This window comes from Pantherophis guttatus, chromosome 6 (assembly GCF_059756535.1).
Source record: "Pantherophis guttatus breed Tessera chromosome 6, ASM5975653v1, whole genome shotgun sequence".
Classification (NCBI taxonomy): Eukaryota; Metazoa; Chordata; class Lepidosauria; order Squamata; family Colubridae; genus Pantherophis; species Pantherophis guttatus.
Genome location: NC_142068.1, coordinates 53,244,343 through 53,270,239, shown reverse-complemented (window position 1 = coordinate 53,270,239; position 25,897 = coordinate 53,244,343). Strand labels below are relative to the sequence as shown.

General features: G+C 36.5%; 1 protein-coding gene across 3 annotated transcripts in view; it reads left to right on the top strand.

Annotated features, from left to right (window-relative positions):
* NRAP (nebulin related anchoring protein) overlaps positions 1–25,897 on the top strand; it is a 69,302-nt gene that overhangs the window by 42,400 nt on the left and 1,005 nt on the right. For 2 of the 3 annotated variants that reach the window (XM_034440157.3, XM_034440156.3), the window contains exons 27-41: positions 1,010–1,114; positions 2,823–2,930; positions 5,236–5,346; positions 7,065–7,262; positions 9,436–9,540; positions 11,074–11,172; positions 13,688–13,792; positions 14,666–14,773; positions 16,004–16,315; positions 17,899–18,003; positions 18,273–18,371; positions 19,325–19,429; positions 22,864–22,971; positions 23,925–24,236; positions 25,617–25,769. In XM_034440157.3, coding sequence (XP_034296048.2) covers positions 1,010–1,114; positions 2,823–2,930; positions 5,236–5,346; positions 7,065–7,262; positions 9,436–9,540; positions 11,074–11,172; positions 13,688–13,792; positions 14,666–14,773; positions 16,004–16,315; positions 17,899–18,003; positions 18,273–18,371; positions 19,325–19,429; positions 22,864–22,971; positions 23,925–24,236; positions 25,617–25,769 — 2,133 coding nt within the window. The remainder of the gene's footprint in view (positions 1–1,009; positions 1,115–2,822; positions 2,931–5,235; positions 5,347–7,064; positions 7,263–9,435; positions 9,541–11,073; positions 11,173–13,687; positions 13,793–14,665; positions 14,774–16,003; positions 16,316–17,898; positions 18,004–18,272; positions 18,372–19,324; positions 19,430–22,863; positions 22,972–23,924; positions 24,237–25,616; positions 25,770–25,897) is intronic. The other variant, XM_034440158.3, reaches the window with a different exon arrangement.

The window sequence follows — 25,897 nt, the reverse complement described above, 5'->3', positions numbered from 1 at the left end:
CAATCTTATATAGCCATATACATAATCTGTAGCAGATCATTTCTAAAGTATTAGGTAATTCTTTGATGGATACACTCAAAAGACAATTACACGAGATGAAAAATGATTTATGTTGTTGTATTTCAAATTTAAATACAGCTATCCATTTAGAAATAATCCTAATATAATGTAAAATAAAACAATAAAATAAGCAAATTAAATAATAACATAAGTGCTCAGTGAGATCTAAAGCCTGGGAAAATAATTATTACCTCACAGTGAAAAAATAACACAGTAGGTACCAGTTAAGCATTATTGGGAAGAGGCATTTTCCTAAGTTATCACCACAGCTCAGGAGAACATGTATGGTATGTTGATAAATAAATAAGCCTGTGAAGCATTCCATATTCATATTCAAGAGTTAAAATAATTATCTTACTCAGGGCTTATAAATGAATAAATCTGCCATCAAGGATTTCAAAACTCAGAAAACAGCAGGAGATAATTCCGTCTTCCAGAGCACGTTGTCCTGCAAGTGCTGTATTTTAGAAAAGAATTTCTATCATGAGACAGCAGCATACCAATTCTCCCCGTACACACTCAGTTGAGATAATGGGATGCTATTCTTTGACAGAAGCTAATTAATGTAGTCATATTTAAATTAAAAAAAAAAAACATTTACTGCTGTTGTGAATCATCACTTTATAAACTTTACTATATGATAAGCAAAGAATGGTTTGGCTGTATACCAAGGAAGGAATTCACAATTTGTCAAAAAGGTTTCAGTGACACAACTGGAAATAGCTGACTTAGAAGACTGCTCCAGATTCTAGATGCCGCAACCGAAACTGAGATTTTAAATCTCCAGTTAATAAAGACAGTCACAAGAAAATCATAACTTAATGAATTCTTATATTGACTATAGTTCTTGAATTAATTTGATAAGGATTGATTTGGTGGAGGGTGGAAAGGGTTACTATGCACAAAAACATGTAATGGTGCCCTACAAAGTATTTTCTGAATTTTGCAGAGGCTTTATAAAGAACATGGAGAGAATGTCAAACATAATTATACCCAAATAGCAGAACTTCCCGAGATCTCTCAAGCTAAGCAAAATGCTTTGAATATCAGTGAGGTAAGATTTTTAGGATACATCTTGACTTTCTTTATATTAACTATAGCTGTGTAAAATGTATTTGTCTCACTTATTTTCTTGAGGATAAGCCTGACTGTAAGTAAGGGGTTATAAGACCTGTCTTATGCATATGCATTTTTGCTGTTCCTCTCATTTTTAATAATTGCACATTGTTGTCTGTGTGGTTTTCTGAAAAGAAGATTCCAAGATGCCACAGAAGAGCCAAGATTGAGATGAAGTTTGGTATCTTATAACAAGTACTCAATTGTGACAATTAATCCATAATCTCCTTAAATCAAAGGGTAGAAGTTGCAAAATTTGCAACCAAGTTATTTGTGGGGTAGTAACATTATGTAGTAGCAAGGAATCATTCAATTGTAGTTACTTTTATAGGTTCAGCACATTTATCCTCTCATCTTGAGGGTAGCCACCATTGCTTTTATTCAAAATGCCTCAGATGCAGTTTGCATTGCAACAAAAATGGCCCCAATGTAATTTTCTATAATGCTTGGATGCAATTTATTCTCCAGAATGCAGTATGTTACATCTGGGGCATTTTAATTATTGATTTCTTCTTGCTAGTGCTATTATTACTGACACCTTTTATGATAACTGCAAATTAAGATAAAAGAGAAGCTATTGTAAACTGCTTAGAAAGGGCTGGAAAGCACTGTGAAGTGGGATATAAGTCTAAGTGCTATTGCTATTGCCAATACTAAAGGTAAAAATTAGTGGAGATTAGGCAAAATAGTTTTGCTGCCCCTAGACATGTTAATAAAATGACCATTTCAGACACATTGGATTGAATCTAGATTAACCTTTTCAAATTAATCATAGTTCTAATTTGAATCAATGGGTCTAACTGTCAGCTGTTCAAGAAGAGCCATGGTGGTGCAGTGGTTAGAATGCAGTACTGCAGGCCAACTCTGGCCACTGCCAGGAGTTTGATTTTGACAGGGCTCAAGGTTGACTCAGCCTTCCATCCTTCCGAGGTCGATAAAATAAGGATCCAGATTATTGGCGGCAATATGTTGACTCTGTATAGAGGGCTGTAAAGTACTATGAAGTGATATATACAGCTAAGTGCTATTGCTATTCTATTGTCCAAGCCCCCCCCGCCCAAAAATCAAAACTATGAATACTAGTATTAGCTTTGTCGTAAGATTACAGTAATAAAATCTCCCCTCTCCCCTCAATTACATTTACTTTCCAGAGAACTATGAGAGTCCCTTCTGAAATATTTCCTCCACTCTCATTTCTTTTTGGTTTAGATAGCTCTTCTTTGACTGTTGTCTGGGCCAGGGGTGGGCAAATATGGCCCCTTTATGAGCTGTGGGCTTCAACTCCCAGGATTCCTGAGCCAGCTTGGGTGTTGAAGTCCACAGGTTGTAAAAGGGTCACAGTTTCCCACCCCTGGTCTAGGCTATTGTCCTCTTCGTCCTCCTGTTCCCAAGGTCATTCTGATATCCATTACCAACTGAAGCAGATTTCAAGATTCTGTCTGAAGTCAACACAGCATCACATATGAACTATAACACTAACAATGTACAATCCTGACCTAAGTAGAGAAGCCTATTTTGTTAGAAACAAGTTAATTTATATACGTTTGGGCTATACATTCTAAGTATAGTTGCTTGTTCTTTGTAGGGAAGAACATGCTTTGAGTGTCACTAAATGGATGTTGGTCTTACTTTTTATTTCCAAACAGACTCACTACAAAGAATCCTGGAATAAAATGCAACATGGTGGTTATAAATTAAAACTGGATGCCATTCCTTTCCAGACAGCAAAGACTTCTAATGAAATTATAAGTGATGTAAGTTGATTTAGTAACAATGGCAAAGAAATAATTGTAAGGGCATTTTGTTTAGACACTGGAAAAGGACAACGGAAGAAAGCAAATACTTTTGGAGAGTAAAGAATTTCAAATTATTTCCACAAATTTTATGTGTGAATTAAATATTACTCTGCTAGGTAGAATTAGATAAATGGATCCTAATGTAGCTTTAAACATTGTATTTGATAACTGTATTATAAAATTTATATTGGCAAACTGGAACAAAGAAGGGAAGATAATTTTAATGATCACTATTTTTAAAAAAGGGTTTATTTAATGTTAAAAGTCCTCTTGGAATTTGAATGTCAAAGTCAGTGTTCATGAACAAAGAGGAATATTCTCTCCTACTCCCAATAAAATTCTTAAGTGCAAATTGGGAAAAAGAATCAAACGGTATATAAAATTGCCTCTTATTTTGTCTGTATTGTTATTATTATTATTATTTATTGAATTTCTATACCGCCCTACTCCCGAAGGACTCAGGGCGGTGTACAGCCATGAAATAAAACACATAGATATAGAAAATTTAAAATCAAATAAAATGAATTAAATAAATTTGGCTGAATTAATACCCATAATTTAAAATACCCATAATTTTAAAATACATTAAAAATTTAAAATTTACACTTAAAAGGGAGAAGATTTAGGCGAGGCCCGCTTGATGAAATAAAAGCGTCTTCAACTCGCGGCGGAAGGTGCGCAGATCCGGGATCCTCCGTATCTCTGGGGGGAGCTCATTCCAGATCGTCGGTGCCCCCACAGAGAAGGCTCTCCCCCTAGGGGCCGACAGCCGACATTGTTTGGCCGACGGCACCTGGAGAAGCCCTTCTCTGTGGGAGCGTACTGGTCGGTGGGAGGCTGTTGGTGGTAGTAGGCGGTCCCGTAGATAACCAGGTCCTAAGCCATGGAGCGCTTTAAAGGTGGTAACCAGAACCTTGAAGCGCACCCGGAAGACCACCGGGAGCCAGTGCAGCTCGCGCAGGAGAGGTGTTACATGGGAGCTCCATGTTGCTCCCATAATCACCCGCGCGGCCGCACTCTGCGCCAGTTGGAGCCTCCGGGTGCACCTCAAGGGGAGCCCCATGTAGAGAGCATTACAATAGTCCAGACGAGAGGTGACGAGGGCATGAGTGACTGTGCGTAACGAGTCCCGATCTAGAAAGGGACGTAACTGGTGAATCAGGCGAACCTGATGAAAAATCCTCCCGGTCACGGCCGTCAAGTGCTCTTCTAAAGACAGCTGTGAATCCAGGAGGACGCCCAAGTTACGAACCCTTTCCGTGGGGGCCAATGATTCGCCCCCAATAGCCAGCGATGGCGCCAGCTGACTATATCGGGACGTCGGAAACCACAGCCACTCGGTCTTGGATGGGTTAAGCCTGAGCCCGTTTCTCCCCATCCAGATCCGTACGGCCTCCAGGCACTGGGACATCACTTCAAGGGCATCGTTGGGGTTTTGTATTGTATGCGATAAGATGGACTTGAAATTGATACTGAAACATGATGTCCTTTATTTTATTTATTTATGGAATTTAATTCAGTAGCAATGGCTCAGAATCAAAGCTAGTCCCAATTATTAACACAGAACCTTGAATTTGTTATCTAGAAGTATACTTACCTATTAAACTTTCAGTTGTAGTCTCCAAAAGTACAATTGCTGTTACATTATTATTATAAAGCTCTTTACTTTAGAATTAGGAAATTCGGATAACAGATTGAATATATTCTAGTGTGGTTTTTAGGTTAAAGTATTCATCTACTCCTTAAAATGGTTTACTGGCTTATTATTATTTAGAGTAATTCTTAAATCTTTTCTCCAAGTATATCAAGAGTTTAACTCAGAGATGTTAAGCTCATCCTCAGTAATATTGCAACTCATCTTAGGCCATTATATGGACTTCAACAAAATAAAACAAATGAGCAGGTGTGATGATCTATTGTAATGGGATAACATGTATCTATATTTTCAAGGATTATGTGAATAAATATAATACTGTGTGTTTTTAGTACCACTTTAGTACCACTTTAGTACTACTCATAACAATTAAAAACCAGCTGTTGCTTAAATAAAGTACATGTTAATAAATGTAATTTGAATTTCTAAATTCACATTCCCTTTCTTGTAAACTAGATTTGGTTTCGCCTGAATATGGCCATTTGATACATATGGCTTTACGTAAAGTCTTCACTATCTGAGAAGAAAACAAAAAGCAATGCAGTAATGGATACTTTTATTTCACTTTTCATGTTTTTGCTATGTTGATCTTTTCTTTTTCTTCCTCAGTATAAGTATAAGGAGGCCTTTGAGAAAATGAGGGGGCAGTTGATTGGTTCCCATGGCTTGGAAGATATAAACATTTCTCACTTCATGCATGCAGCTTTGCTACAAAGTGATGTAAGTGGTACACTAAATAAACTTGTATCACCATATTTTTAATAAGCAAATATTTAATTGGTTAAGAGCAGCACATTCAAAACAATATAAGTGGATGATACTTTCACCTCTATTGGCATAAGAATATAAGATCCTTGACAGAATTATCTAATCTAGTCTGGTCTAATCTAATCTAATTATCTAATCCAGCATCCTTATTTCATCAACCAAGCAGATGCCTATCAAAACAAAAGAAAAAACAGAATGCATGGATAAGACATCAATACCATAACTCCTTTTGCCATCTTTCTTCAGTACCTAGAGTCATGGCCAAGATGGTTACTATCTTTAAAGTGCTCCATGGCTTAGGACCTGGTACTTACGAGATCGCCTTCTGCCACCGATAGCCTCCCACTGGCTAATACGCTCTCACAGAGAGGGACTCCTCAGGGTGCCGTTGGTCAAACAATGTCAACTGGCGACCCCCAGGGGGAGAACATTCTCTGTGGGGGCACCTGCCCTCTTGAATGAATTGCCCCCGGAGATACATATGATCCCTGACCTACATACCTTTCGCCATGCCCTTAAGACTTTACTGTTTCAACAGGCTGGGCTGGCTTAAATAACGAATTTTAATGGGTGCTTTAGTTTTTTAATATAAGGGCCAAATTATTTAATATGTTTTAAACTGTTTTTAAACTTTATGGATATATGTGTTTTATTGTGGCTTTGCACCGCCCTGAGTCCATCGGAAGAAGGACGGTATAAAAATTTAAATTATAAATAAATAAATAAAATAAAGATGTCTCCAGAAAATCCATGTCACCATCATTGTTTAAATCAGTGATAGACTTGTCTTCCCTAAATAAGTTCTTAAGCTATCTGAGTTATTGGGCATTATAACAGAGGTCCCCAACCCCCAGTCCGTAGACCAGCACCGGTCTGCAGCATGCCAGAAATCAGGCCGTGCAAACAAGCTAAGCCTCATCTGTGGGATGCAGGCAAAACATGAAACCACACCATCTCCGGTCCATGGAAAAACCTCTCTCCACAGAACAGGTCCCTGGTGCCCAAAAGGTTGGACGCCGCTGCATCATAAGATTTTGTTTCTGTAAGGATACAATGAAAGGAACACAGATCCAACAAAATGAGCAAAAAATAATAACACACCAATATTAAGTATGGGAATGGAAGGGAAGATACATTCAGGAACAATGTCAAAAGAAGATGTTAGGAGAAAAATGAAGAGGGCAAAAGATGTTTTTAACTTTCTAGCAGGATGCTGCTGCTGCTGCTGCTGATATTCATTCAATCATAACATATTTTTGGTGATTCTATGGACCAGCTCTTTCCATATTTTCTGATTTTATACTGCTTTCAGTTGTTTTATGCTCTGGCTAGTGTTGATTTTGCTCACAAATATAATACAGGCATTTTTCATTGAAGAACAGTTTTGAAAGTACTAGAAAGACTTCTAAGGCAATACTCATATACTTAGGAACAGGATTCAGTAATGTGCACATAATGCATGCCTAGCTTGTTGAGGAGCAAATAATAACAGTACATCCCAGTGACCAGTTGTTTCCTGTGATTATATTATAATTTTTGCCTGTTTCCTAATTAATAATAATAATAATAATTGTAAAGGAATAGTTTCAAAAGAATTTGTCAAATGACTTTCTATGAATGTCTTTTAAGTCATGACTGAAAAATAGCATTTGTTTTTACTTCCTTCTTAGATAAATTACAGGAAAGATTTTGATAATCAGAAGAATAAGTTCTACCTACCATTAGACATGGTGAATTTAGTACATGCCAGAAAAGCCCAGTCTTTGATCAGTGATCAGGAATATAGACAACTGCTTCATGATTATACATCGCTGTCGGAGGATATGAGGCTGCAGTGTGCTAAAAAAGCTTACAAACTACAGAGTGAGGTAAATTATGGTTCTGCATACCATGTTTAATTGAGGGGTGAACATTTTCTGTTAGACAGAGAGACAGATCCATCTTTAGTGAAAATCACATTTGAAAATTGGGCAAGGTCAGATTCAAATCAAAGTGGGCTGAGCCATTTAAAGTATACTTTTATAATAATAAATTATAGTTTTATAATCATTTATTTTCCTCCCTTAATCAGTATAAATCAGGAGTCCCCAAACTTTGGGCGATGGCTCAATAGTGGCCATGAGCTATTTACCACTGGACCACGGAAATGGTGTGCAAGTGTACATGCATCCCCACTTGCGCAAGCAGTAGGCAAGTGCGTGCATACGCTCTCCATTTGGGTGAGCAGTTGGTGCATATGCACATTGCTAGTGCAAATGGAGCTGTGCCCATACATGTGCTTGCACGGAACCATCCGCTCTTTCCCCCAGCTGATCTGCAAAGCCAGAAAGATTGAGGATTCTGGTATAAATAGACCTCCCCATTCTGCTCCTATGAAAATTTAAAGACTGGGTTTTAAGAATATATTTTCTAATATATTTATGTATTGTATGTACTAGATTTATATGCTGCTTAAATTCAATAGGTCTCTTGAATAGTTTATATTCAGTTCTTAAAATAACACAGCAATTTCTTGAACTCCTCAGTAGTCCAAGGAGCTCTGCTTGCTCAGATGCAATTTCATCACAAAGCCACTGTTGTCCTCACATTCAAGCTAACAATTAAATCTCAGTGGACTTATTTAGGAATCTCCCCTAATACCCTCTGGAAATGACTTGGATTCCACAAATTTCAGCAATAGTCCATTCTCCTTGTTGATGACATTGACACTGTGCAATAGAAATCAGAGCTATTTTACCACGACAAAGGACATATATTAATCAGACTGTGTTGTGGGTATAACATGCTATCTCCCATGAAAATTTGGGCTATAACAATAATCAGGATTCCTGACAGTCCAACCAGAGATAACAGGTTGAATTTCCCTAACTACGGAACTCTACCATCCTGACAATGGAATCTAGCAGCTCAAGAAAGGATCCTGCCCACCACCAGAAGAAATGGTGCAGCAACAGGACCCACTTGACTTAACCCTGTGGCCCAGTGCCTTCAGTATATTGTAGAAGATTATGGATGCCAGTAGCTACTCTATTTCCCTAGCTCTGAGATAATGGTTTCTGCCAAACTGAAATTTGGGAGGACACATTTTGAGGTGAACAACTAGCTTTTGTTGGAGTAAGCTAGATCTATCATCTCATCCATATCAAACTGTGGACAAGAACAGATTATTTGTTACAGATAGACTTGACATTAAGAAGCAATAGTCAAAAGGGCTTCCAAAAATCTGGCTATGAAGGTTTCCACACTGAAGTAAAATGTCCATAGATGGAGACCCTTTCCCAATAGGCAGGTAGGCTGCCTGTTGTCTATCTTTTTCTGATTCAGCAGTACCTAAATTTTTGTATCTTTTAATAACTATTAAAATGTGTAAACTATGTGTGTTCACACACATGTACATACATACATATAATACCACTGTTACAACTGTGACATTAAAAAAGTAGTCAGTTAATGTTTCTGGGGTGAGTATAAACATGATCATTTCATCAGTGTAGGGTTTTTAATTGATATGAATGATTTTTAGAGGAAATATCAAAAATAATTTACAATTTTATACATAATCGACTTCAGAATTAGGTATTGTTTTCTGCCAATAGTTAGATAGATAGATAGAGTTATACAGAGACAGACAGACAGACAGACAGACAGACAGACAGACAGACAGACAGACAAGACAAGACAAGACAAGACAAGACAAGACAAGACAAGACAAGACAAGACAAGACAAGACAAGACAAGACAAGACAAGACAAGACAAGACAAGACTGGGCTAATGTTTTGTGCATTTAAATGAAAGTGTGTTTGAATGAACCATTTATCTGAAATGGTTTCCTGCCTTAGAAGGAGATTGGAGTAGAAGACCTACAAGGTCCCTTCCAACTCTATTATTCTGTTATTCTGATCATGAAACAAGGAGATTCAATTCCAGTATGGTTGAAGGTTATATATGTTTCATGCAGCAGAAGTTATTTATAAAGAAAGCATTTGAATAACCACTTCTTAGTTCTATGCTATCAATTAGTTTTGATTGGTTTCTCATAGAATTTATACCGATCTGACTTGAACTTTATGAGAGGAGTTGGCTGTATCATACCTGGGGCCTTGGAGATTGAAGCAAAGAAGAAAGCTTCTGAACTCATCAGTGAGGTAACAAAAGATGTTTTTGATTTCTTCAGCTACAAACAAGGTTTTGCCAGATGTCTGTGTAAAACTGACAAAGAGGCTTCCTGATTAAGGGTGGGCTCTCATTCCCACCATTCTTCTTTATTTGATCATTCAATTTATATCCTGGATGAACTGAACGGAGTTCAAGGTTTTCCAGACCTTGATAACTACTTTCAGAAACTTTCTGTTCTGTAATCAGGACCCAAGTGATTGGTACATTAGGGTGATCCTTTGTAGAAGGAAATGCTCCTTTCCAGATGAAAGGAAGTCTGTGTTTTTATATTAGACATAGAATCACATTTTTCAAAACCCAAGTGACTCGATATAAGTGGCCTGGAAAGAGAATTACTCTTCCTCATTACTATGCACTCTCTCCCTCGTCCTCTCTCTCTCCTGCTCTCTCTCTCTCTCTTATCTCACTCTTAAGTTTTTCTCCAGAGCAAAAGAATGGGTCAATAATAAGGCAAAATAAAGACCAAAATAGATATAATGGCAGAAACCACATTTTAAAAATGTGCATGTCATTTCCTTTCATGTATAAACATGGTGTAAATGTTTTTCGTCAAAAGATCCTAGAGGTGAAGACAACTGAATCCTCCCCCTGCTTGTCCTCTTCTTGCTCATAGTTCCCAATCTCTTTTTAATATCCCATCTGAAGAAGCCTCTCTGGATTAAAAAGCCCTTTAAAAAGGCAGAAAAGGTAGGGAGAGTGAGGTGTTTGGCTTTCATCCTTTGGGGGCATGTCCTATTCCATATGTGTTCTAATATATGACTAAACAGACCCAACCAGCCGGCCTATTTATCCTTTGGAAGCCCTTTAGACTTATGTGAATGTAGAACCTCTCTACTATTGATAAAAGAGATCCAACTTTTTCGAGCTGTAATGTAAGTGTTTTATTTCTGTCAGGAATTTTAGTAAAAAATATTAGATCTGAACGGATTCAGTTCAAAGCTTCTAAGTGAAGAGATTATTTAATCAAATCTACTTTGAGTTGAATCAAACATTTGAGGCTCTACAGCACCACAACAAACTGATGAGTGGACCAAACCAACTAAGCCAAAAACTGGGTTGTAAAATTTCCAGTCTAAAGATCATTGAAATGATTGCTTAACCAAGGAAAAGTCACAATAATATTTAATGTGGAATAATTATTTCTACTTCACTTAAGACTAGTTCTGGAACTTTTAATAATTTTGTTTTTTTAAAAAATACTGAAGTGTATTAAATATCTGGTTGTTTATCATTTCCACCAAAATGCTAAGATATAGTTCAAAAGAAGCAAAGCCAACAACTACTGTAATCCTTGTTTATTTTTTAGGGAGTCTCTTGATTTTACTATACAGGTCCGGTTAATGATATGGAGGCAAGAGATTGAAATGATATATTGTACAGGTCAATATATTGCTGCATGTAACATATTCTGTGTAAAGTACTAGCCAAATCTGTAGCATTGAAAATATAATGTCCTTATCTTGCATTTCTCCTTTTGTCTGCCTCTCACTGTGTGAATTCAGAGTAAATACCGTCAGCAAGCAAATTCCTTCAAGTACACATCAGTGACAGACTCTCCTGGCCTCCTTCATGCAAAATTCAGCAATATGATTGCTAATGAGGTAGGTTCTGCTAACATGGATCAGAAAATGCTCTCTTTAAAATGCAATATGTGGGGAGAGAGGAAAGCAGCATGCTCTGAGAAGTGTAATATACTAAAAAAAAGAAAGGGGGTGGGGTGGGGAGAGAGCAAAGCACCATCAATTTATCCTTTAACATTGTGAGATCATTTTTTATTATTCCTAGAAAAGCTTTTAATATCTCTTTGTCAATCAGACTGACAAAGAAAACAAATCAGAGCAGTTATTTCATAGGGATTCGTGCAAATGACTTCTCTTTTGTTCTTGAAAGCAGCCATAATGCAAAGGGGTATACTGGAAGGACAGTCTCAAAGATAGTTAACATCAATGTGTTCAAAAACTCACTTAAAGCACCAGAGGCCAAGAATCTTGCTTCTGATTTCTTAAACTATTCAGAAGACCCTTGCAGATTCATTTCACCATTAAAATGAAAATAAAATAAAATCCGCATCGGGAAACTGTTTGGTCCCCTAAACTTCCTTGCTATGTTTTTTTTTTCCAGAGTAACATTGAATGTTTATGGAAATGTCATGAAATAAGGCTTTAGAAATCATGGATTAGTGCTGTCTTATTTCTGTAGTTTATAGATTCGTTCTTTTCAATAACTTTTTTTAAGTGTTGTAATGTTTTTTCAATTGATAAGATTAATTAATTAAGATTAATTAGTTAACAAAATATTGATTGACCCAAAACATTAAATGCAGAATATATTATTACATATTACATATAACATAATAAATCAGACTAAGAGGTAGAATATTTTGAAATGTAAATGTTTGTAAAAAAAAAAGAAAAAAGCAAGAAATGCAATGTTACAATGTGCTTTTATTTTGCATGAGAGAAATAATTGTATATCGCCTTTTTTGTAAAGATTGCGGTTTGCATGGGGTTATGATTTTCTTTATTTCTATTTATTTCTGTCCTTTAAAAACTCAGCTGTGTATTTGCTGACTGAATGCAAGGAACAAATGTTCCTCTTTAGACAGAAATGCTGACTGAAATGTTTCTAATACCGGGAGGTTCAAAAATAGCATCCAGATTGAAATCTTCCCCATTTTGGGACATCCAAGGATTGAGTCGATATCAGCTGGTTTTTCTTCTATTTCAAGAATAATAATAGAAAAATGCACCTGTTTTAGGGAAAATCCACAAACCTCCAGCTATTTTTTTTTATTTTTAGCATTTTCTCTTCAAGTAGAGAGTTCACTTTTTCGAATCACTGAGTGATAATCCATTGGTTGGAACAGGAATTGACTGATCAACTTTTCACCCAAGCCTGACATCATGAGCTAAGAGTGACTGGCTCAAAATCACACAGTCAGCTTTCTTGTTTAAGGCTCGACTAGAACTTAACAGCCTCTGGCCTGGTGCCTTAACTACTAGACCAAAGGGGTCTCTCCTACAGCTATATGTGCCATTGAAAAAGAAAAGTATGGATAAGAGTGACACCCTAAAATTTTGTTTCATCTGCCCTCATCCTTTCTCTTTGAGTTATTGTGGGCTCTTTTAGCTTGCACCCATACATCCCCAGTCATTCCTGATATTGAGATCAGAGGAAGTATACATACTATACAGTACAGCTAACAAAAATGTAGCTTGATGTTTATTTATTAAACATCAGCAAACATCAAAAACATTTGCTGGCAAAAAAGGGGATAAAAGGCAAGCAAAAACAGAGAAAGAGCAAGACGTGAACAACAGGCAACAAATTACATTATTTGTATAGTTAGATCTAGGCACAGGAACTTTCCAAAGTTGTTAGTGGGGACGGCCCCACAATGGCCTGTTATTCCATTAGCATTAACCCTTTCATGTATATAATATTATTATAATTGTGTATATAGTAGTGACAGAATAGAAATGGAAAGTAGGACACTGACAAATCCCTCTTCTATTCTTAGCATGCAATGAACATGAAAGAAACAATATGGTGGGTGGAAATTATGTATCTACTTTAAGAAAACAGTATCTACCTACCTACCTACCTACCTACCTATCCTATCCTATCCTATCCTATCCTATCCTATCCTATCCTATCCTATCCTATCCTATCCTATCCTATCCTATCCTATCCATCCTATTTCTAAACTGCCCTTCTCCCTCAGATGGGGAATAGAGGTTGCAAGTCACAGCAATTGCAACAGTGCAATGGGGAGCATTGTTTTTCTCTCTTTTTCTACATGGAGAAAATTGATTATAATTTCATTATGTGCTATTGATTCTCTTCAGTTGTGGAAATTCTTGATCAAAGCTTTCAGTTTTGGACTGGAGAGTTCCATATTTTGTCTATTGTGCAAATATGGAAAATATTTTAGTATGTATGTATGTATTATTTCCGTTAAAATAAAATCCATATTTTATTCAAAACATGTGGTATTTAGAAATATATGTTAAAAACAAATCCCAACCTGTGACTGTACTTTCATTTCAGAAATGTAACTAAATAACATTTAAAAGGAATTTTTGTTAATTCAACTTTTAAAAACAATTCTCCTAGCGCCTGTACAAAGCAGCAGGAGAAGACACTTTGCATCACTGTAGGGTAACCCTGGGACTTCCTGAGTTTGAAAGGGCAAAATTGAATGCAGCGAACATTAGTGAGGTAAGTGCTTATTTTAGGCTTGGGCATATTTCTCCTTAATAAGTGTCTTTAAGTTCCTATTCTATACAGGAGAGGTCGACAGTTTTATCCATTTTACTGATATGTATGAAATGTAATTGCGATCTTCTGTCCTTGATCCTCTGTCAGAGTAGTTGTGGTTTATCTATTTATTACAATTTTAACCTCTATGTTGCATTTTATATTTGCTGCCATGATTCTTTAGAGGAAAATCTGACTGCTTTGACAGCTGATAATTTTAATTCCCTTTTGCATCTATTATATCAGTATCTTAATTCATTGGCATTGCTGCATTTAAAATTTGCATATTAGTTTTTTCAAATTTTTTTATTGAAAATGGTCTTTATACTGACATTGGTTCCAATGTAGTGAATTTTTAGAATTAAAAATTCTGTGATCAGATTGTTATAATGATTGCAGTTGTTTTGGGATGTTAATATTAGAATAGATAGGAGAACTATCTATCCTGAATTTTTCACCTTCTTTTCTTTCCCATAGTAATGTGGAAATAGAAAGAGCCCAGAAAATGAATAAATGCATGCAAAAATGATATGGGTGAAAATTTCTATCCACATCAAATATATGTTTTGTAGGTGGCTCATGGTTTTTTACAGATGTAATTATTCCTTATACATCTCTACAAATTAAACAATCCATATAAAGATAGTTACCATTTGATATGTTTATTGCATTGTTTTTATTTGATTTGATTTGAAGAAGCATCTTTCTACAAATGACTAAAACCTATGTGAACTATTTTGAAACCCGTATTGCAACTCAAACAAGTTCCTTTTGTTAATTTAGTTTTTAGTTAAAATTTAACCAAGAAAACTAAAGTTGCCATTTCCACTTTAGGCAAAATACAGGGAATCTTGGCATAATCTCCGTGCTCAGGGTTATAAACTGACAATGGAAGCCATCCCTTTCCAGACTGCCAAGGCCTCCCGAGAAATTGCCAGTGATGTGAGTTGAATTATGCAGCCTTCCATCTTGCCTAATTTTTGTTAACTTCGTGTAATACATTGTAGAAAGCCGATTTTACTGAATTAAAGCAGCCCCATAATCATGTGAGACAAGGATGTGAGACAGAATGTATTACTTATGAATGAGATTCTTTGTGTGAATTAAAAAAAAGTCACTGTTAATCAGAAACAAAGCAGGGCTGAAGCTCTTGCAATGGGAATAGGGGAAAGAAAAACATCTCTGGATGTTTCATTCAGATGTACCCAGAACATGCAAAATAATATCGATCCATGTAAATAGATAATCCATTTATTTCCTTGGGTATTCCAGTAAAGCAGCTATGGGACATGAAGATAGATTTACATTTACATTTGATTGTAATATATTAATTTCTGCTTTTAGAAGCCCAATGTTTTTGTATGGGAATTAAATTTCCTGAAACAAAATGCACACCCTCTCTCCCCAAAGTCAAGTAATAAGGCCGCTATGAGCAACATTCAAACTTTCACTATTATAAGAATGCTACTTTTCAGTGCAGATTGTAGTGATACCCCTACAATCTGTAGATTTGTTCTCTTTGGTTATTGTGAGAAGTCAAGATTTTAAACCCTTTTCCTCAATCCCAGTGACTTCATGCAAGTACCATTTCTCTAGGCGATTTCATATATTACAGACCACATTCAAATATAGCATCTTTTGCATAACAATAACTATTTTGAATACATCAAAATAACTTTAAGATAAACACAACATAGCCTGAGTCATGCTGAGAGATGCTTATGAACATGCTATCTCTTTGATGATATTGAAAAACCAACTTGGCACCGTACAAATAAAACAGATGCAGATGCTCTCACCTGTATAATGCTTCATCTCACAGTCATGTTCCAGCTTTCCTACTAGCAGCAAGTTCCTCAAATACTTAACCATTGAATTCAAAAGGACTTTCTACAAAATCTCACTTTTTTCACATATACAGTCCTGTTGTTCAAACAATACAATTTCTCTTGGCATGTGCTGATCAGAACCAGGTTTTTGACATGTAAAAGATGAAAAGTGAACAGAAGCACAACACCAATAAAATATGTGGTGGTTCTTTCATGTATTGAATTGTCCATTGCAGTGAACACTTTCCTTTTATATATATATAGAGAGAGACATAAAGCTTACTTTTTAAAGCATCACAGATGCAGGGGTGCAAGATAAATCCCGTTTTCTTTTCCATCACAGCTACAGTACAAGCACAACTTCGTTTCCGAGAGGGGGAAGCTTATTGGTGCCAGAAGCATTCTGGATGATACCAATCTGCTACACTGCTTGCATGCTGCTAAATTACAGAGTGAACAGGAATATAAGAAAAGCTCGAGAAATACCTGTTCTCAGTACAATCTCCCTATGGACATGGTTAATCTAGTTCATGCTAGAAAAGCCCAGAATCTCATCAGTGACCAGGAATACAGGAAAAGATTGCATCAATACACAGTGCTCCCTGAAGACTTGAGGATGAAGTGGGCCAAAAGAGTTCATTTGCTGCAGAGTGAGGTAATGCATGTGCTTGAATGTCAGAGGTAAGAATAATGTAACACTTAGACAATTATCTTGGACAGCCAATAACAGAACAGTGCAGGGTGAATCAAACAAGTATTGCTATCTTTACTAAATAAATAGGCTGTCTGGTATACAATTATATCTATTAAAGCTTTTCTGCACCTGTACATTCTGAAGGACATGGTTGATTAATAAATTCAGAATTTTTTTTTTCAATAGTTATGCTAAAGGATTATATTAATTCAGTTTTGCAATTGAATTAATAAATAGTACATAATAAATAAATTGACATAAATACTATAGTACTATTTATTTATTTATTGGTTCAATTTATATGCCGTCCTTTTCCGGAGACTCAGGGCGGCTTGCAATGCATTAAGCTATAGCCTTCATACTTTTGTATATACCTGCTTAGTAGGGCTTTCGCCCCCCCCCAGCGGTGTTCTTTTTAATACAAAGTCACCTTATTGCCCCCACAAACCGGGTCCTCATTTTACTTATCTCGAAAGGATGGAAGGCTGAGTCAACCTTGAGCCTGGTGATATTTGAACTTGCAATAATTGCAGGCAGCTGGTGTTACTTAACAGTGCTTTAGTCTGCTGCACCACCAAGGCTCTTTATTGGCTGAAGGTTTAGCCTAAATCAAAGCAAAAGCATATAATTTGATAGATTCCAAACTCAAATTAGTACTTTTTAGAATGCAGTTTAAAAGATTTCACCCAACAGGATCTTTTCAATGACAAGTATTAATAATGTTGGAGAATCACTCTTGGATTCTTCCCTAAGCATAGCTAATATACTAAAGCAAAGCATTATTACACTATAGTGAAACAGCCCTTAACTGATATACTAACTAAAACAGTTAAGGGCTGCTTCATTCCTTTTAAAGGATACTATAGCATTTGTATAGGTGTATACTTTAAGGTTTGTATAAAGACAATCATAGGTAGGTAGTCATATTCAATAGTAGGCATTGAGATAAGCATTTATACTACTAAAACTCTCCTGTCTGTTTGTAACCTAAAGTCTGTTTGTAACCTAGAGTTGCCTTTGGTGAGATGGACAACATACACGTTTGTTTGTTTGATTGATTGATTTACAGTGCACCATAGAGCAATGACTCTTTTTAAAAAAATAAACGTATCTCAAATAGGCTAACTTAAAAAATGCATTCAAAATCCAAGATCCATTTAGACTACTGGTCTAAAGAACTTGAAATATCATGCTGCTGTGGTCAGCCACCGTTACATGATTGCTTCCTTTCAACTTTCCACAACCAAAGTTAATGGGGAAGCTAGCAGGAAGTCAGAACTTGCTTCTGCTGTCACTGCTTTTTTGCCTGTCCATGATCATTCTTTTTATCAGTTTAGGTAAGGAAACATCTCAGAAAAGATGCCCCCGAAATGATGTCTATTCTTTCCTAAATTTGTCAGTGATACATTATTTATTCCAAAAGGAATATATGAATGGGTTAAAAAATCATCCCAGTATCTCAGAAAATATAAATGTTCAAATGTGAATATAAATCCATGTCCTGTGATACATTCTCACATTTTGGCTTTGTTTTTATTTGATAGTTTTCCTACAAGTCTGATCTGAATTGCATGAAGGGAGTTGGCTGGATGCCTCTAAGATCCCCTCATATAGAAAATGTGAAGAAGGCTGGAGAACTCATCAGTGAGGTATTGCTAACTCTTTCATAGGATTGTGCATCTGTAAGATTTGTAGGCCATCAAGATTCTTCCTTATACAATCATTATGATATGGAAGCCTGGACTGAAACTGATTTCCTGGTCTGGTTTAACTAATTGGGCTAATAGCTATATTTGACACACAAAATCTGTTAGACTCCAATGAACCTATAATGAAAATGTTATGTTATACATGACATCCTTTGTATAGAATCTTCTGTATTATACTTCATCATAATTGTCCTTTATTCTGTTTGCAGACAAAATATCGCCAGAAACCAGATCATCTGAAGTTCACAACAGTTACAGACTCTCTGGACTTCCTCCACGCAAAGAATAGTTACATTCAATGCAATGATGTAAGAGAAGCATATATGATATTGTAGGTCATAAAAATTGCCCTCAACCTCATACAATATGACTTAGAACCATGTCATTAGAAGAAATGTTATTGCTACAAATAAACTGATTGTTGTTGGCTGTCAGATGTATAGTAAATTGCAGAAAATAACAGTGGAAAAATATGTTGTGAATTTTCAAGAATATTAATTTATTCTTAATTTATACTTTAGGAGTTTTTTTTAAACTGCAACATTGAAATCCATGAACTAAAAGATACACATTTATAATTCAGTATTTCTCAGCCCATGAATTTGTTCTGACCATCAGAAATGAATGAAGCTCATAATCTTTCCACCACAGTTATGGACAGTTAGATGATAGAGAGATGATCAATTCTGTTTATTCTAAATTTCCAAGTTGTTTAGGGCAGGTATATAGCTTACGGTAGTTACTCTATTAACATTTGGAAGTAAGCAGATCTCAAATTATCATGGATAATTTTTAGAAGACTACTGATCGTCATAGATCTGCTTTTCTGGCACTTGCATTGTAGGATAATCTCAGTTCTAGACGTATTTGAACGATGTCATAGGAATTTATTATCAGGCGAGATACATAAAAGTTCTGTTAACTGACATAGTCCGTATTTTGTGCAGTGCCAAAGATTTTGCAAAGAGCAAACTTCTGCTTTTGCCTGCAGAGTTTTGCTTGGACAAAATAGAGATAGCATTTTGTTTTTTTAGTGGAAATAAAGCTTTGCCTAAGGTAAGTATAAGCATAAGCAGCCCTTAACTGTTTTAGTTAGTATATCAGTTAAGGGCTGTTTCACTATAGTGTAATAATGCTTTGCTTTAGTATATTAGCTATGCTTAGGGAAGAATCCAAGGTTAGGCATTCTGTATTGCCTTTCTTGGAGAAAATAGAATTTTAGATATTGTGGAACTACACTAAATATTTTTTGTCCTAACAGCGGCTATATCGAGCTGGTCATTTGGACAACATGCACAGATACACCCTGCCCCTTGACCGTCCTGACCTCATAAGGGCACGGCTCAATGCACTCCACATCAGTGATGTAAGTAATTGTTCTTTTTCATTTGGAAGTTAATCTCATAATCAGTATAATGACAAAGATTACTTATCTTATATTCAAGCTATTTTGAGTAATATAATTTTGAAACTATACTACAGGTAAAAAGAATATTGCAGGATCGGATCTGAGTTGGTCACTGGGACCAAAGGTTCTGTCTTCCAAGCTTTCGGGCTCATGCTGGAGCCCATCTTCAGGGAACTTCTCTCTCTCCAGAAAGTACACAGATGGATCCTGCAACATTATCCCGGACACGTATCTTTGCCTTCTTTCATGTAAAAGAATACTGCTGCCTGCTATAGACTAATTTCACAGATTAAAACATTCTGTAACAATGAATAGACCATGTTTCATTGTGAACAGTTAAATTATATGCATAGTCATGTGAAAAATTGATATGCAAATAATTCCATAAAGTGACCCATTTAATCAATTACTGGAATATAAAAATAGCAGAGAACAATGCTGGAAAGGCTGCTCCAACACACAAAGAAGTAGAAGCAGGTAGCACATTTTGCATTGAACACTACCAAACCTTTCCCTCTCATGTCAGAAGAAAAGAATAAGAGAGCTATATTGCTCATGCAGTTAGAGCGGCATTGCCATGCACAGATGAATGGCACAGTTGTATGTCGGGTATGTTCTGTTTCTTCTCAGACCATTCAAATGGATCAGCATGTATCTGAACTGAAACAGCCAGTGAGTGCATGAGGAGGTGGAGATGTTGGGGGCATCTCATTAAAAATGAAACTGCTTTTGGTAGATACACAATTGGATCAGATGCCACACACAGAAAGCTGTTGAGAGAGACTGACCCCAGAGCACAGAGAAAAAGAAGAAAAAAAGCCATGTTGGTATTTGTAAAGCTGCAAAGATAGCCATAAATCAAATGAATGTAATGTGCGAGGATGAGTGCAAAAACTGTGCAAACTGTGATAAAGTAAAATGATGCATGGGGTTTCGAATCAAAGGATCTGTGTTAAGAATGAACTGCAACAGCAAGGCCAAAAATTTGCAGATTTAAAAGAAAGAAAAGGAGATAGAGAAAAAGGGGAGGGAAATGACAAATGACTAGAACTTGAGAAAAGGGTCTAGATTTGGATCTCATCCATATTGGGAGAGGGAATGCCAAATTCTTTTAATATAAGTTCTGCAAACAAATCTAAAGATTTATCTAAAACTGCTCTTTAAAGAGGCCATCTTTTATAATTTTTGGATGCATGCTTGCTTGTGTTCTATGTCATCTTATCTTAAACAAGCATATTACTGGCCAGACTACAGGAGTAAAATTTGGTAGAATTTCAGGTCCATTCAAAAACATGAAGGTTGTATTAATTTATCACAGAAAAATTATTCATGAATCTAAATGGACAAATTCAGGTCAAAGTGAGTGTTTATCTGAGACAACAGATGTGGAAAGATGGCAGCAAAGTATGAGATAGATGTGCACCATTACCATCCATGTCCTACTTCCTTTAAAGCTAGGTTGCTGTCTAGATGTAATGGAAGAGTCTACCCTTGTAACAGTGCTCTTAATCTGTTCAATATTATATTTGGATGGGAGATTCAGACCTGTGAATTTCCTTTTTTGTAGGCTATTGATGAGATGAGACCCTAACCAGAAGTGCCATAATATAAAATTTGAGGTTAAAATACGATAGAGCCACAATGTGGGTCCCAATCTCTACCTGGTTCAGGGATCCCCAACTCAGAGCCTGAAGCCTTCTAGGTTATTTGGCATTGTCTCTATGAATGTTTAGGAAAGCAATAGGAAGTGTCTCATTCATAACACAGCAGAACTACCACTGGAAGTGAGACAGCAGCTTAATAATCTTGACCACGCACCAAGGCTCCTCACTTACATAAGAAGAAAGTGTGGCTCTACATCTGGGTGCTGGTGCCTAATTTTTCAAGGTATAGTCATAGCTGTGCAATAATGTCTAGGGGTACTAAAGCCCTAGAATGTGTAATACTGAATGTGTAATGGGTGGCTCTTTCACAGAGCAACTAGAGGAAATTGAAAGTACTTCTCTCAATGCTTATACAAGACACATTCCTGGGTCATCACCCTGTACTGGGCGTATAAACCCTATCATGGCAGACCGTGGCACCACCCTGTGAGGGGCTTCCTTTTACCTGAGACAACTTAGGAGAGCAAGAAAGCAAGATTATCACAGTCTGAGTAAAATTTAGGTCTTCCTTTGCCATGTACTAGTACAGCAGCTCCTCCAGTTTATGGCTTGAGAAATATGATAATGCACAGCCCATTTTCTGAAAATCTTGGCTTTCTGGAGTTAAGCTCTTGAGAATTTACATAATAAAATGGACTTCTGAGGGAGGTATGGTGAATTGATTTTGTCAAATCAGAACTGATGACTGCGGTAAAGACCAAGGAACTGATGAGTAGACTGATTCACTGAAACTTCTATGGGAGCGGATGGAGATTTCCCACATGTGCTCCAAATGGCTGCTCCTTTTGAGGAAACTGCAGAACAATGATTTTCCAAGGGTTCGAGGATCAGCCATTTTGCTTGCAATCCCAGCAGACGCTTTTAAAGGCCACTGAGTTCACAAACTTCATTTTTTAAAAAAAAAACTATATAGTGGTTGGGATGATAGAAATGTAATCCAGGGAAGGGTATACAGCATCCTAAACTACAAGGATTTGCATTTTAGAAGGATTCAGAAGGAGAAGCTGCATTGGCACCTTCTAAGTCTTGGCACCCTAGGCTTCTCAGCCTATCTCAGGGTTGGCCCTGAGTCAAACAGCGACAACTGAGTGGATTAGCTATAATACTTGCTTAGAAGATTTCAGGGTAAAGAACTTCACATTACATGGTCCTCATGATGATTTGAGTCAAGACCTCTGAATTATGTGGCAATGCTGAACACACGAAGAGCTGTTCTAGTGTGAAACCGTCCATGTGTTCAGCTGCATTCCTATGTTCAGCTGTGTTCTCTTCATAATTTGCATTTAGCTAATGCTTTAATAATATCTACTCTCTTATAAAGCATCTCACTACTTTAGATAGTTTGATGGAACCAGCAGGGTTTGGAGACAGCACAGAAGGTATTAAAAATGTTTGAAGTTATACATAGTGGAAATGCAGCACTGAAATGTCTCTGCTGTAAAACCCAAATGCTACTGCTAAATGTTTCAAAAGACAGAATAGGGGCAATGTCAATGCAATATTGATGTGTCTAATGCATCAAAGCAAACTTTAATTATGACGTTTGTGACTCTTTTCAAATAGGACATTGTATTTTGTATGTGAAAAAGTGAAGGGATGCATGCTAGCTTTTGAGTCATAAATAAATGATTGTAATAGAATCAAATATTAATTAATAAAGCCACAACAGATATGTAAATAAAATTAATTGATTTTGTTTTCCCTTTGTTTTTCCATTTCTTAATGCAGAAACTATATAAAACATCTTGGGAAGAAACACGGGCAGCTGGCTATGATTTCAGATTGGATGCCATCCCTTTCCAGACAGCTAAGGCATCTAGAGAAATTGCCAGTGATGTATGAAATATTTTGTTTTGTTTTGTTTTTTGCATTTAAAGGCCTTTATGCCCTGGCATATCATCCATGATTTTTTCTATACAGGTTCAAGGAAAGAACCTGTTTTTAGTGCCATAAGGATTCCACAAAAACAACAGCCCCATATATTAGATCCACTAATACTCCCATTGAACTGCATATGAAATAATTATGCAATTATGCATATGAAAAAAATTAATGTGCTGTGAGTTGGGCCTGTATTTTATTTCACATTAGTTTAAATGTATTTATTTATAAATGTATGTATTTATTCAGTCTATCATTCAGTCAATCAATCAAATGAAAACTGAGAAAGTTCAGGGAGAAATTAACTCTTCTTGCTGTTGTTCAGAGAGATGACATTAGGATACATGTGCTCTTCTTGTCAAAAGAAAAGACAATAATTTTGGTCCATTTTGTTCTATTTAGCGAACTTGTGAAGAGTTTTAAAAAATCAAAACTGATGGCTTAAGCTTTCACGGACTTAAAATATACCCACGAAACCTTGATTTCCCTTTCTTCTTTAACTTTTCCTAAAATTTGCGTAGTATTTGCGTGTACTGTAATATAATTAGGGAACAAAGGCAGAGAATGGTTCCTTGCTGAAAAAGATTGCTTATTCCTGCTATGCCTGTATGTGCTGCCAACACTCTAGATGCTCTGATGAAGAGCTCATCCTAGCGTTTTATTTTAAATTGTGTAATTATGTGTGTAATTGTTGCTTTATACATATATTCTTCAATTACAATGAAATGTTCCCAATCTTAAAATAATTTCAGCAAAATAATTAGCATGCCATACCATGATTTTAGCATTGATGTACATGTACAGGCTACATGTAAAATGCTTATGGCATAATATGAAATTATGTGAAACTATGCTTCCATATGGTTGTATAATGACATAAACATCCCTATGTCTCAATATTTTTTTAGTTCAGATACAAAGAAGCTTTCCTAAGGGACAGAGGTCAACGGATTGGATTTTGCAATACGCATGATGATCCTAAAATGAGACACTTCCTGAAGATGGGCCACCTCCAGAGTGACAACCAATATAAAAGAGATTATTTTAGAAACAGAGGACAATTCAGAAGTCAAACTGATCAGCCAGGATTTATTCATGCAAAGAAAAGTCAGCAATTAATAAGTGATGTCAACTATAGGCAGCGCCTACATCAATACACCTGTGACCCGGAGCAGCTGAATCTCAGGCATGCCAAACAAGCCTACAAACTCCAAAGTGATGTAAGTATGTTAGGATCTATGGCTAAGGAGCCCATTCTAGGCAAGGATATGTCTAATCAATGGACTCATTTTCAAATCCAAATTTAATGTATATATTAAGGAAGCAGCTTAGTCAGTTGTCTTTTGAAAAATCACCTTTGGGATGAAAGTTTAGATAGGAAATGCATTAAAAGATGCAGTCACTGGGAGATTTGTCCACAGAAATGTGATGTCATGCTGATGTGGGCAGTTTAGAGGAAAAAAGATTGTGGGAATAGCTCACTTGTGGAAGAGTCTGCGCGCGCATGTACACACCCACCCACCCACACCCACACAGAAACAGAGAGAGAAAGATGCTAATGCATTTAGGAAAGAAAAAATAGTACTACTAAAACCAAGAAATTATTTTCCCTAGTGCAGGGGTCTGCAACCTTAAACACTCAAAGAGCCATTTGGACCAGTTTCCCACAGAAAAGAAAACACCGGGAGCCACAAAACTATTCCTGTGCCTGACTATTTCTTGAGCGGCCACAAAACTAGCATATGTAGTTGAATTAAATGTTCTGTTTTCTTCTGAAACTTTTCTTTTCTTGGATTTATCCATGGTTGGCCTACCGGGAGTTGAAAAGCTCAATAAACCCACATGACGGCGGGTGTTGCACATTGGCGATTGTGATGCATATTTTCAGTGACAGGGAGTCTCAGCAGAAGGGTGAAAGAGCCACATGTGGCTCCAGAGCCTCAGGTTGCTGACCCCTGCCCTAGTGCATGAGGAAAGCTCATCCAAATAAATCCAATTCCTCCATGCATCTGTAAGTTGCTATTATTGCAAGTGAAGACTTACAAAAAGTTTTAAAGATAGTTTTATATATACACATATATGCACATTTCCAACATTTATTCTCAACAATAACTGGTAATATATTCACTTCAGAAAAGAGAAGAAAAAGAACAGACTGTAATACATGTTGACAACTTGATATCTTGAGTCTTGCCCATCTCTTCTGTCCTAGCAACTATTTTCTTGTATTGTATAAAGTGTGTGTGTGTGTGTGTGTGTGTGGTCTTTTGTTAATAAACAAGGCATGTTTGCTATGTGAAGAAGAAATGCAAGTGTTTTCAATGGCAAAGAAAATATCTGGCTTCATATTCTGTATACAAGATCAGTTTTATCTTAACATTCTAAGATGGGAGGACTCCACAGCACCTGATTTTGGAGAACAACTAAGGTGGCACAGAATAGCTTGCAGTACTCTGTCACCTATCCTTGCCTATCACACCTGCTTCCTGGGGTCGCCATTTTCTTTTATTGGCCTTTAGTATATATATGATTTGTTTCATTTGATTTTAAGTATTAAGTCTTGAAGATCCATGCAATTAGTACTGTATTTTATTTTCTAGGTCAAATACAAATCTGATTTGAATTGGATCAAAGGTATTGGCTGGACTCCTCCAGGTTCTTACAGAGTGGAAATGGCCAGAAGGGCTGCAGAGCTGGCATATGCTCGGGAAACAGAATGTCAAGAAACCCAAGAACAGCGTGATCCAGATTATGTAAGTGAATGGATAGATAACCTAAGCAATATTCATTATAATTTTAGAAATCAGGGGCAATAATTATAGTACCTCATAGTCAAGTCTCGGCTACAGATCCATTGTAGGCGTGAATGAGTTTTTAATGT